Source organism: Leucoraja erinacea, chromosome 3 (assembly GCF_028641065.1).
Source record: "Leucoraja erinacea ecotype New England chromosome 3, Leri_hhj_1, whole genome shotgun sequence".
In the NCBI taxonomy this organism is placed as follows: Eukaryota; Metazoa; Chordata; class Chondrichthyes; order Rajiformes; family Rajidae; genus Leucoraja; species Leucoraja erinaceus.
This window is the reverse complement of record NC_073379.1, coordinates 8,989,114-9,001,860: the sequence shown is the minus strand read 5'-3', so window position 1 is coordinate 9,001,860 and position 12,747 is coordinate 8,989,114. Positions and strand designations below refer to the sequence as shown.

At 45.3% G+C, this 12,747-nt stretch overlaps 1 protein-coding gene across 1 annotated transcript in view; it reads left to right on the top strand.

Annotated features, from left to right (window-relative positions):
* Positions 1-12,747, top strand: part of primpol (primase and polymerase (DNA-directed)) — a 46,046-nt gene that overhangs the window by 12,142 nt on the left and 21,157 nt on the right. Inside the window, exons 3-5 of the mRNA XM_055632027.1 lie at positions 692-795; positions 5,947-6,085; positions 11,259-11,406. Coding sequence (XP_055488002.1) covers positions 692-795; positions 5,947-6,085; positions 11,259-11,406 — 391 coding nt within the window. The remainder of the gene's footprint in view (positions 1-691; positions 796-5,946; positions 6,086-11,258; positions 11,407-12,747) is intronic.

Here is a 12,747-nt window from a genome sequence, read left to right as displayed (position 1 = left end):
CCCTCTTCTCCCCTCTCCCATCAGGCAAACAGTGTAGAAGTGTGAAAACGCACACTTCCAGAATCAGGGACAGCTTCTTTCCAGCTGTTATCAGGCAACTGAATCATCCTACCACAACCAGAGAGCAGTGCTGAACTACTATCTACCTCTTTGATGACTCTCGGACTATCCTTGATCGGACTTTGCTGGTTTTATCCCGCATTAAACGTTATTCCTTTATCATGTATCTATACACTGTAAATGGATAGATTATAATCATGTATTGTCTTTCCGCTGACTGGACAGCACACAGCAAAAAGCTTTTCACTGTACCTCTGTGCACGGACAATAAACTAAACTGAAACTATTCATGTACCAGTCTAAATGTTTCTTAAACGTTGCGATAGTCCCTGCCTTAACTACCTCCTCCGACAGCTCGGTCTATACACCCACCACCCTTTTGTGTAAAAGAAGTTGCCCCTCGGGTTCCTATTAATTCTTTCTCCCACTCACCTTAAACCTATGTCCTTGGGTTCTCGATTCCGCTACTCTGAGCATTTGCCCGATCTATTCATCTCATGATCTTTTCCTCCCTTCTATAACTGCAGCCAAAACATAACCAAGCTTTCAGCCTGCATGAAATATCACAAACTGAAGGAGAAAGGAGTGATGGAATGATAATCTTTGCATTTTTAAATATATTTCATTAAAGGATGTTCATGTGTTTGCTTTGGAGAATGAAAATAAAAAGGATGCTCGACTGGGACAGCGAATTTTCCTTGTTACAACGTACACCGAGCTGTGGTTTTATTATAGGTGAGTGACCATATCGTGTCAAAAAGACCTGCCAGGGGTTGTTTCGGGAAGTGTTTCATCAACATGTGAAGCTAGGTATTGATTGTGCAATTTTATTAAGTGGCTCACTTTCAGGGGCAGAGAATTTGACAGCACTGGGCCTGTACTCCCTGGAGATTGGAAGGATGAGGGGGACCCTCATTGAAATTTACTGAATAGTGAAAGGCTTGGATAGAGTGCAGAGAGGATGTTTCCACTAGTGGGAGAGTCTCAGACCAGAGGTCATAGGCTCAGAATAAAAGGATGCTCCTTTAGGAAGGAGATGAGGAGGAATTTCTTTAGTCAGTGGGTGGTGAATCTGTGGAATTCATTGCCACAGATGGCTGTGAAGGCCAAGTCAACGGATATTTTAAACGCAGAGATAGATTCTTGATTATCATGGGTGTTGGGGTTATGGGGAGTAGGCAGGAGAATGGGGTTAAGACGGAGAGATAGGTCAGCCATGAAGGCATGGCGGAGTGGATTTGATGGGCCGAATGGCCCAATTCTGCTCTTATCACATCAATTATGAATTTACCACCCGTTTGCCAATCAATCCTTCCTTCACCTGTATCCACCTATCGCTTGCCAAGCTTTGTCCCGTCTCCACCTCCCTTCCAGCTTTCTCCCCCAGTACTACAACCAGTCCCAAGAAGGGTCCCGACCCGTAACATTGCCTGTCTATTCCCACCACCGATGCTGGCTGACCCATTGAGTTACTCCAATACCCTGTGGTTTGATCAAATTTCTACTGACCTCTGATTTAAATGCTTGACCCCATATTTTGGTTTAGGTGTATAATTGTCACCGAGGTACAAGACAGTATACATGACAGTCATGTCATCTATTTCCTTGGACTTTGAACTTCTTGATTGTTGCTCATTATGATCTATGATTTATGATCACCGCTGCCCTGATCAGGGGGTTCCCAACCTTTTTCATCCCGTATACCCCTGGCAATTTTAATAGCGCATAACAATGTTATTTCAATTGTTCAAGAACAACTAATGATGAACAGATACCGGTGTACCAGGACCAAACACAGTCAGTCAGTGAGAAAAAATATGTACAAATCCAGAATCAACAAATTTACCCCCTGGGTAGGTAAAATTTACCCCTTGGGGCTAAATTTACCCCAGGTTGGGAACCCTTGGCCTAGATGTTATCTATGTTTTATTTACATTATAGTTCTTTCTTCCCCTGACAGCAGGTCCAGCAGTGAACCACCCCTTGTTTGACTTCTTAGATTGTGGGTCATAAAATAATTCCTTGTGCATTATAGGAATTCTACTAATTTATCCATGTTAGCTGTGAAAAAGTATTGGAATTAGTGGATAAAGCTACTGACTGTGTTCCCTCCCCATATATCATACACCAACACATCTAACCTCGCCCATACTTTGACAGCTAGGCACCTGTCAAAGCAAAGCCACTGTTCGGTCTGAAGGTCTGTTTTTATTTCAATTATTAGGCCTATTTTAGATATGGTAATTTTAATTGTTAAAGCTATATGTATTTATTCTGTTTTTATTAACTGCACTGACGGGAACTGATTGAGAAACAATGTTTTTGTTTCATCTGTGTATGTAAGTACTCAGTTAAAATGACATAAACTGAATACTGGCTTTACCTTGCACTAAACGCTATTCACTTATCAGGTGTCTGCACACTGAGAATGGTTCGATTATAATCATGTGTTGTCTTTTCGCTGGCTGGTTAGCACGCAACAAAACCTTTCACTACACCTGTACACGTGACAGTAAACTGAACTGAACTGAACGTAAGGTGTTGAAATCCAGAATAACGAGCAGTTTTGTGTAATTGAATAGCAATCAACTATCGGAGAAAGGAGATAGTGAATAGCTGAATAAGTAATGTCTTTGATCATGTTCGCTACCATGTTGAAATATTTATACGTACTTTTTAAAAATGTAGAATAACTGAGTAAGAAATTCAATGACTGTTAAAAGTAGGATGCTTTTGATTATTCTCCTTGTATGGAATCATTTCTGTTTGCAGTGAACAAAAAGGGAGACAATAGTTATGTGGAAACATTACAAAGGCTATTGATGGTTAGCATGTACAGTTAAACTGATTGAAAGAGACAGCATGGAATCAGGCACATTGGCGCACCGAGTCCATGCTGACATTTGAGCACCCATTCAGACTAGTTCTATGTTATCCCACTTTCTCTTCCACTTCCTACATACAAGGGCCAATTTGCAGAGTTCAATTAACCTACAATCCGCACGTCTTTGAGACGTGGGAGAAAAGCAGGACATCCGAAGGAAACCCTGCCATAGGGTGGCACAGCGGCGCAGCGATAGAGTTGCTGCCTTACAACGACAGAGACCCGGGTTTGATCCTTACTACGGGCACTGTTTGTACATTGGGCACATCTGATGGTGTGAGTTTAATCCGAATGCCCCAGTCTCCTCCACACTCCAAAGACGTACACGTATGCAGGTTTATTGGCTTCTGTAAATTGTCCCTAGCGTGTAGGGTAGTGCTTGTGTACGGGGTGATTGCTGGCCGGTGTGGACACGGTGGGCCGAAGTGCCTGCTTCCACACTGTATCTCAAAAGTAAAGTCAAAAGTCACAGAGAGAACATGTAAACTGCACACAGACAGTACCTGAGGTCAGGATCGAACCCGGGACTCCGGCACTGTGAGGCAGTGGCTCTACCAGCTACGCCACTGTGCCGCCCAATAATCTGATAAGCCACCATCCTTGGGACTTTGCTGGCCCTGCTCTGATGGAAATTTGGACCATTGGCTGTTGCTGATGTTAATACCCAATATACTTCTATTTCTCTTTTAACATGTTACACAGTAATGTAACAATTTTCCAATGAACCTGGTATTTAAGGGCAGCAGGAAATAGAACCCAGTTAGTATTGGCTTGCAAGTTTCAACTTGCAGATGCTAACTCTGGTCACCAACCTACCCATGTCCCTGACCCCTGGAGTTCCTGCCTCCACCTCTCCTTTCCAGCTTTCTCCCCCACCGCCCACCACTCCAATCAGTTTGAAGAGGGGTCCCGACCTGTAATGCCACCTACCCATGTCCTCCAGAGATGCTGCCTTACACGCTGAGTTACTCCAGCACTTTGCTTTCAACGCAAGCTGCCAGCATCTGCAGTTTCTGGTATCGCCCTGAAGTTCCTAACCCAGGCTCTGGTTGCACACATAATCTATAGTCGCAGCTCCGTCTGCATGCCCGACCCATATTCTCGATACTCTGCCCATACTCTGACCATCAGTAGGAGAGTCTAGGACCAGAGGCATAAAAGGACCAACCTTATGAAAGGAGATGAGAAGGAATTTGGTCCAAGGATGGTGAATCTGTGGAATTCATTGTCACAGAAGGCTGCGGAGGCCAAGTTAATGGATATTTTTAAGTTGGAGATTGACAAATTCTTGACTAGTAAAGATGTCAGAGGTTAATGGGGAGGGCAGGAGAGTGGGGTTGAGAGGGAAAGATAGATCATCCATGATTGAATGGTGAGTAGACTTGATGGGCATAATGGTTTAATTCTGCTCCTAGAACATGAATCAAAGGTATTTTTTATTAGTCACATTCACATACACCTAGGTGTAGTGAAGTGAAATGCTTTTTGCCATTTTGCAGCACACAAAAAAAGAATACAGACATAACACCAATGAGAGTCTTAAACACAAAGAACATCCCCCCACAATGGCTCCCACCATGAGGGAAGGCACAAAGTCCAGTCCCCAACCCCAGTTCACCCATAGTCTCCACAGTTGCCTTCACGGAGGCCCGATGTTCCTGGCCGTTCTCGCCGGGTGATGTTGCTCCGGCGTCGGGAGAGTCCTCCCAGCGGCCTGGGAACCCTGGAACGGCCGCTTCCGCACTGGAGGCCGCGGCTTCCGAAGCCGACAAGGCCGCGCCGGTTGGAGCTCCACCACTGGCGATCTCAGCGGGAGATCCCAGGCTCCCGATGTAAAGTCAGCGCTGCCGCCCGCAGCTCCACGATGTTGTTCCCGGCGGTCTCAGCTCACCGGAGCTCCAGCGCGGCGACCCAGGCAAGACATCGCCCGTTCCACAATAGCGCTCCAGCGCTGTGCCGCCGCCGAAAGCCATGGTTCTGGGCGGTCCCCGACAGGAAATGCCGCTCCAGACCCGCTGGTAGGCCGCGAGGACGGGTCGAAGCTGCAGCCCGGAAAAAAGCTGCCTCTCCGACCAGGTAGGGACCATGAAAGGTAGTTTCCCCCTTCCCCCCCCCCGAGGAATACGAGGAATTTCATTGGCCAGGTCAGTCATACAATTAAAAGCAACAGATCACTCAAAACACATTTTAACATGAACATCCACCACAGTGACTCCTACACGTTCCTCACTGTGAAGGAAGGCGAAATAAAGTTCACGGACCTTCCCTTCGTTCTTCCTCGGTTGTGCAGATTCCGAGTCACTGGGTAATCTAATGTTTGTACTGAACTCTAGATGTAGCTATAACGCATACATTCTACTATGGGTCTCGTTTCCCAATTAATTTTGCCCAGAGAGGGGGAATCAAGAACAATAGACAACAGGTGCAGGAGTAGGACATTCGGCCCTTCGAGCCAGCACCGCCATTCAATGTGATCATGGCTGATCATCCACAACCAGTACCCCGTTCCTGCCTTCTCCCCATATCCCTTGACCAGAAGACAAAATTCATTGTGATGATAGATGATAAGGGAATAACGATTCATGCAAGGTAAAGCCAGTATCTTTATCCACTAATTCCAATAGTGAGAGGGTTAATAATTGTCCAAAGGTGGGAGGAAAAGATTTAATAAGAACCTGAGGGGCAACTTTTGACACAGAGGGTGATGGGTGTATGGAACGAGCTGCCAGACAAGGTTGTTGGGGGAAGTACTATAATAACATTTAAGAAATACTTGGCTATATGGCTTGGTAAAGTTTTATAGGGATATGGGCCAAACGCAGCAATTGGGACCAGTGTGGATGGGGCATCTTGGTCAGCTTGGGCAAATTGGACCTTTTTCCATGCTGTATGACTCGATGACCACACTCTGAAATTTGGAGATGCAGGGGAAATTTCTGTCGATCCCCACACCGGTTATGCATTTAATAGTTTGCTTCCAATATTCCTTGGTTGTCTTTCAGAAATTATCGGAAGTCATTGATGCACTGCTATGAAGTGATTCCAGAAGGGGCTGTGTGCCATTTGTATTTTGACTTGGAATTCGTTAAACAAACAAATCCAGAACGGGACGGGAAACAGATGGTAGCAACATTAATCCAGGTGCTGATATTATATCCACTTTTAGTTTGATCTTGATTTTCTTTTGTGAAATGCTTAATTTATTTTAGACCAACTTACATTTTTTTTTAGAGAACCTGCGCGGAAACAGGCCGTTCGGCCCACCGAGTCCGTACTGATCAATGATTCCTCCACACTAACACTATCCTACACACCAGGGGCAATTTACAATTATGCCAAACCTGTACGTCTTTGGAGTGTGGAATGAAATCGCAGCACCTGGAGAAACCCCACGTGGTCAAGGGGGAATGTAGAAACTATGTACCCTGTAGTCAGGATGGAACAGGATGGCGCTGAAAGGCAGCAACTCTACCACTGCGCCGAACAAAGGGGAAATGCTCAATTTATTTTAGATCAATTTAACTACATTATAAACAAAGCTATGCAATGTCTATAATGCAGAAAAATTGTCGTTGTTACTTCACTGCACTGTCCAGTAGAAACATATCCTTCAGATATTTAACTGGCATTGTGTTGCGAATTTGCACTTTAAACCCAGCAGTCCATTATTCCTCTACCCACCACTACAACCCAAAGACTCTGTGGTCCCTTGTATAGCTTGATGAGACTTTCAAGAGTGGCGCAACAGTAGATTTGCTGCCTTACCTCGCCAGAGACCCGGGTTCAATCCTAACCACGGGTGGCGTCAGTCTTCCTGTGACCGCGTGGGTTTTCTGCGAGTGTGCAGGTTTGTAAATCAATTAACTTTCATTAAAAAAAATAATAATAATTTGTCCTTAGTGTGTAGGATAGCGCGTGTGTACAGGGTGATCACTGGTCATGCGGACTCAGTGCGCTAAGGGGCCAGTTTCAGTGCTGTATCTCTAAAGTCTGAAGTAAAGTGTAAAGAGCGTGACCATTTACCTGCCCCAGAAACATCCTTCATTTCCCCCTATTTTGGCATCTTTCTGTTTCTTAGATGTATCTGGGGTCTTTGCTGAGATGTTTGGCAGTCTGTTCCATGTTGTTGACTCTTCCACTCTTGTTCCTGTTTCAGAATTTTGTGTTTACTCCAGCAATTTGTGGGAAACATAATGGGTGAAGTGAAAAAAATCGCTTCTATAATAGAAAACTACTTAAAACTGGGTATTTGCGGAAATTGAGTTTTTAGTTTAATATCAGAGCTAGGAAAGCTCCAATTCTAATGCTGGATTCGTTTAGAAAGATGCAGCATGCAAACCGGTCCTTCGGCCCACCGTGTCCACGCCGACCATCGATCACTCGTTCACAATAGTTCTGCACCTTCTCATACATTCCCTACACGTTAGGGGCAATTTACAGTGGCCTATTAACCTGCAAACCACACGTCTTTGGGATGTGGGAGGAAACACGAGCACTCCCGGAGAAAACCAATATGGTCACAGAGAGAATATGCAAACTCCACACAGACAGCACCCGCGGTCAGGATGGAACCCGGGCCTCCGGCACCGAGAGGCAGCAACTCTATCAGCTGTACGACGCTGCCGCCCTTTAGATTGGTCGCTGTGAATGAGGGAAGTCAGATCTCAGTGAAGATAGACACAAAATGCTGGAGTAACTCAGGGGGACAGGCAGCATCTCCGGAGAATAGGAATGGGTGATGTTTTGGGTCGAGACACTTTCCTCAGAACTCAGTGGGTTTTGCGGAATGAAAGTTTGGCCGCTTCCTGATTCTGTTTATCTCCACCGATCATTGGTGAAGAATGGGGAAGTGTGAACATTGGGCGAGAATTATAGATTTTTCCCATCGTTTAGTGGCCGGTCGAGATGTGAGAAACAAATAAGTTAATGGTCTACTCGTGGTTTCTGTGGGACTGTAATCCCAACCAAAACATAGTGGGAGTAACATTGCAAAGCACTTGAAAAGAAGTGCTGATAGGACTGACATGGTTAAGGCTTGCCCATTTACCCTGATGTTGGCTACAGGTAACATGTTCAAGCTACTCGTCCATTATCAGGATTTTCATGACAGTCCATACTGTTTGATGGTCACAATGCAACAGCATTGGTTGATGAATGATGATGGATGGCATGGATAGTGACAATAGGTGCAGGAGTAGGCCATTCGGCACTTCAAGCCAGCACCGCCATTCAATGTGATCATGGCTGATCATCCACAATCAGTACCCCGTTCCTGCCTTCTCCCCATATCCCCTGACTCTGCTATCTTTAAGAGCCTATCTAGCTCTCTCTTGAAAGCATCCAGAGAACCGGCCTCCACCCTCCACCGAGGCAGAGAATTCCACAGACTCACAACTGTGTGAAAAAGTGTTTCCTTGTCTCCATTCTAAATGGCTTATCCCTTATTCTTAAACTGTGGGCCCTGGTTCTGGACTCCCCCAACATCGGGAACATGTTTCCTGCCTCTAGCGTGTCCAAACCCTTAATAATCTCATATGTTTCAATAAGATCCCCTCTCATCCGTCTAAATTCCAGAGTATATAAGCCCAGCCGCTCCATTCTCTCAGCATATGACAGTCCTGCCATCGCGGGAATTAACCTTGTGAATCTACGTTGCACTCCCACAATAGCAAGAATGTCCTTCCTCAAATTTGCAGACCAAAACTGCATACATTTGTATGTGGAGAGGATGTTTCCACTAGTAGGGGTGTCTAGGACCAGAGGTTACAGCTTCAGAATTAAAGGACGTTCCTCTAGGAAGAAGATGAGGAGGAATTTCTTTAGTCAGAGGGTAGTGAATCTGGAATTCATTGTCGCAGAAGGCTCTGGAGGCCGTCAATGGATATTTTTAAGGCAGAGGATGATAAATCCTCTAGGGTTATGGGGAGAAGAATGGGGTTGAGAGGGAAAGTTAGATCAGCCATGATTGCGGAGTAGACTTGATGGGCCGAATGGCCTAATTCTGCTCCTATCACTTATGAACATGAATGACTACTGCCACTTGAAGCCCGCTATTGCTGATTATGGTCAGTCTCTTAAAAGGAAGTGTATGGTAGGGAGAAGACATGATGGAACATAGAACAATACAGCACAGGAACATGCCCTCCGGCCCACAATGATCGTACCGAACAGGAGGCCACAATAAACGTATCTTATCTCTGCTCTTGATCCATATTCCTCCACTCCCTGCATACCCACATGCCTATCTAAGAGCCTCTTTCACACCACTGTCATATCTGCCTCCACCACCATGTTCCAGGCACCCACCACCATCCGTGCAAAAAAAGCTGCTCCATACATCTCCTTTAAACTTTGCCCCTATTACCTTAAAGTTATGTCCTCTAGTATTTGGCATTTCCACCCTGGGGAAAAAAGTTCTGATGGTCAACCCTATCTATGCCTCTCATAATTTTGTATACTTCTGCCAGGTCTCCTTCCCTCAGCCTCTGGTGTTCCAGAGAAAGCAATCTAAGTCAGTTCAAGTTTTGTAGCAAACACTCTTTAATCCGGGCAGCATTCTGAAAACCACCACCTGCACCCTCTCCAAAGTTTCTATGCCCTTCCTGTCATGGTACGAGCATAACTGTGGCACAGTTGGAAGAGTTGCTGCCTCACAGCGCCAGAGATACAGGTTCAATCCTGACCTTGTGTGCTGTCTATGTGCAGTTTACACTATCCCACACACACTAGAGACAATTCACAATTAACCTACAAACCCGAACATCTTTGGAGTGTGGGAGGAAACCAGAGATCCTGGAGAAAGCTCACGAGGAGAACATACAAACTCCGTACAGACAGCACCCGTAGTCAGGATGGAACCCGGGTCTCTGGCGCTGTAAGGCAGCAACTCTACCGCTGCGCCACCGTGCCGCTCTATAACAAGCCCTATCGCAATTACTACAAAAAGCAAAGCAATTCACATACAGACATATTTTAGTTTAGTTTAATGATACAGCATGGAAACAGGCCCTTTGGCCCACTGAGTCCGCGCCGACCTTCGATCAGCTGTTCACACCAGGTCTATATTATCCCACTTTTTCATCTACTCCCTACACACTAGGGGCAATTTTACAGAGACCAATTAACCTATGAACCTGCACATCTTTGGGATGTGGAGGAAACCGGGGCATCCGGGAAAAAACCCACGAGGTCACAGGAAGAACATACAAAATCTTGACAGACAGCACCAGTAGTCAGGATTGAACCCAGATCTCTGGTGCTGGAAGGCAGCAACTCTACCGCTGCGTCACTGTGCTGCCTTAAGACACACTTAAATGCAGGGTATTTTAAAACTGAATATTATAACTATCATTTGCTAAAACAAAGGGAGCTAAGCAACAGATTACAGTCTTTTCTGGCAGTAATTTTACAGAAGGTTAGTGAGCCGAGATGACTATCTTTCTCTCAATGTCAGCAAGACAAAGGAGAGAGTGATCGACTTCAGGAAGCAAAGCGGTACATATACCCCAGTTTGCATTGACTGTATAGAAATAGGGATGGTTGAAAACTTCTAATTCCGAGGAGTCAAAATCACCAACAGATGCATCATAGAAAGTATTTATCAGGATGCAGCACAGATGGTTTGGGAACAGCTCCACCTAAGACTGCATTTAATTGCAGTGAATTGTGGATGCAGCCCAGACCATCACACAAACCAACTTCCCATCCATTGACTCCAGTTATACCTCACGCTGTTGATTATTAATTTCATTATTTCTCACATCTCAACAGGCCACTAAACAGTGAGAATTTCCATATTTCTCATCCAATATTCACACTTCCCCATTTTTCACCAGCAATCGGTGGAGATAATGAGATTCAGGAAGCGGCCATACTTTCATTCTGCAAAACTCACTGAGGTCTGAAGAAGGGTCTCGACCCAAAACGTCACCCATTCCTTCTCTCCAGAGATGCTGCCTGACCTGCTGGGTTACTCCGGCATTTTGTGTCTGTCTTCACTGAGGTCTGACTTCAGCTGAGTTGTGCTGCTGGTATCCTGCCATCCTGACCGCAATCAGTCTCTGTGGGGAATTTGCACGTTCTCCCTGCGACCACGTGGATTTCCTCTGGGTGCTCCGCTTTCCTCCCATGCAGCATCTCTGGAGAAAAGGAATAGGTGACGTTCCGGGTCGAGTCCCTTCTGCAGACTGAGAGTCGGGGGCAGATATGTACAATTTAGCAATATGCAGAATTGTGAGAGCATAGAATCTTGCATAATATTCTACAATTTTCCATTCAAAATATTTTTAATGTAATGTTCTATCCTTTCATTCAGTATGTTTGTCAAAAATTGGGAGAATTGTACCGCGTACAGTGTTCAGTGAGGCATGTTTTGAACTTGGACTCCAGTACTCATGAAAAATTCAGTCGCCATCTAGTATTTCACCTTCCTAACGTGGCCTTCAGGAACAATATACACGTCGGTAAGTCTTTGATCGTATTGTTCTTAACAATCGTTGATAAGGTTTAACATTATCACCAAATCAAAACTGCCCTATTGATTTTTGGTGATATCGTGGCTACGTCTGCCAGTGTGTGTCCGACATATGAACGAAAAACACCAAGTGCTGGGGTGCTTAGCAGGTCAGGCAGCATCTGTGGACGAAATGGACAGACCACATTTCGGGTGGGGACCCATTCCTTCCACACATGCTGACTGAATATGCCGAGTTCCTCTGCACTTTGGACTCCTTCAGGGCTCGAAATTAGTGGTTGCCCGGGTGCCACTGACCACCCAAAGTGCCACTGGGCAATCTAAACGCCAAGTCATTTTGCCCGGCTTGGCACTGCAGATACTTGTTTATACCGAAGATAGACACAAAAAACTGGAGTAGCTCCGCAGGTCAGGCAGCATCTCTGGAGAAAAGGAACGTGACGTTTTGTGTCGGTGACGGCTGTAATGCGTGGGAAAGATGCTAAGTGTGGCGTGACAGAGGGTCTGAGCGAATGACGGGCCCTGCCCAGCAACAACAGCCCCCCCCCCCCCCCCCCCCCCATCTATTCATCCTACACTGATCTCCCTATCCACCTCGCATTGATTCTTCTGCCACTCCCCATCAATCCTACACTGGTCCCCCAATTCATCCTGTACTGACCCCCCTTCCCATCCATCCTGCACTGCTCCCCCCATCCATCCTGCACTGCTCCCCCCATCCATCCTGTACAGATCCCCTAATTCAACCCCACTATCATTCCCCGCGCTCTCCCCTCACAATTTTACCTACTCCAACCAACACGGACTAATTCCCCTGATTCAATCCATCCATTCCGCACCGATTGCCTTCTCAACCCTCCCCCACCGCCATCTATCTATCCTGCACTGATTCACACCACCCCCCCCACCCCAATTAATTAAATTGTGAACACGTGAAACATTAAAAATGCAGTGTTCGATTGTCACTGCTACCGTTGACACGTTATTACATAATTAATTAATAACGGTAAATCAATGCTCTTAATATGGAGTATCAGTACTGTAGTTATTTAATGAGCAACATTCACAACTATATAATAATAATAATAATAATGTTTATTTATATAGCACTTTTCAACAAAACCAGTATTTGAACCAAAGTGCTTTACAGAGATTGATAAAATTAATTGAACAGATCAATGCAATAAATCCATACAAATCAAAAAAAAGAGAAAAAAGAGAAAAAGAAAAAAGACACAGACACAGTACACTATAGAAATCAACATGAAACGTCCCCCCACAGCAGAATTCACTGTGAGGGAAGGCACCAAAAATATCCAGTTCTCCCCCT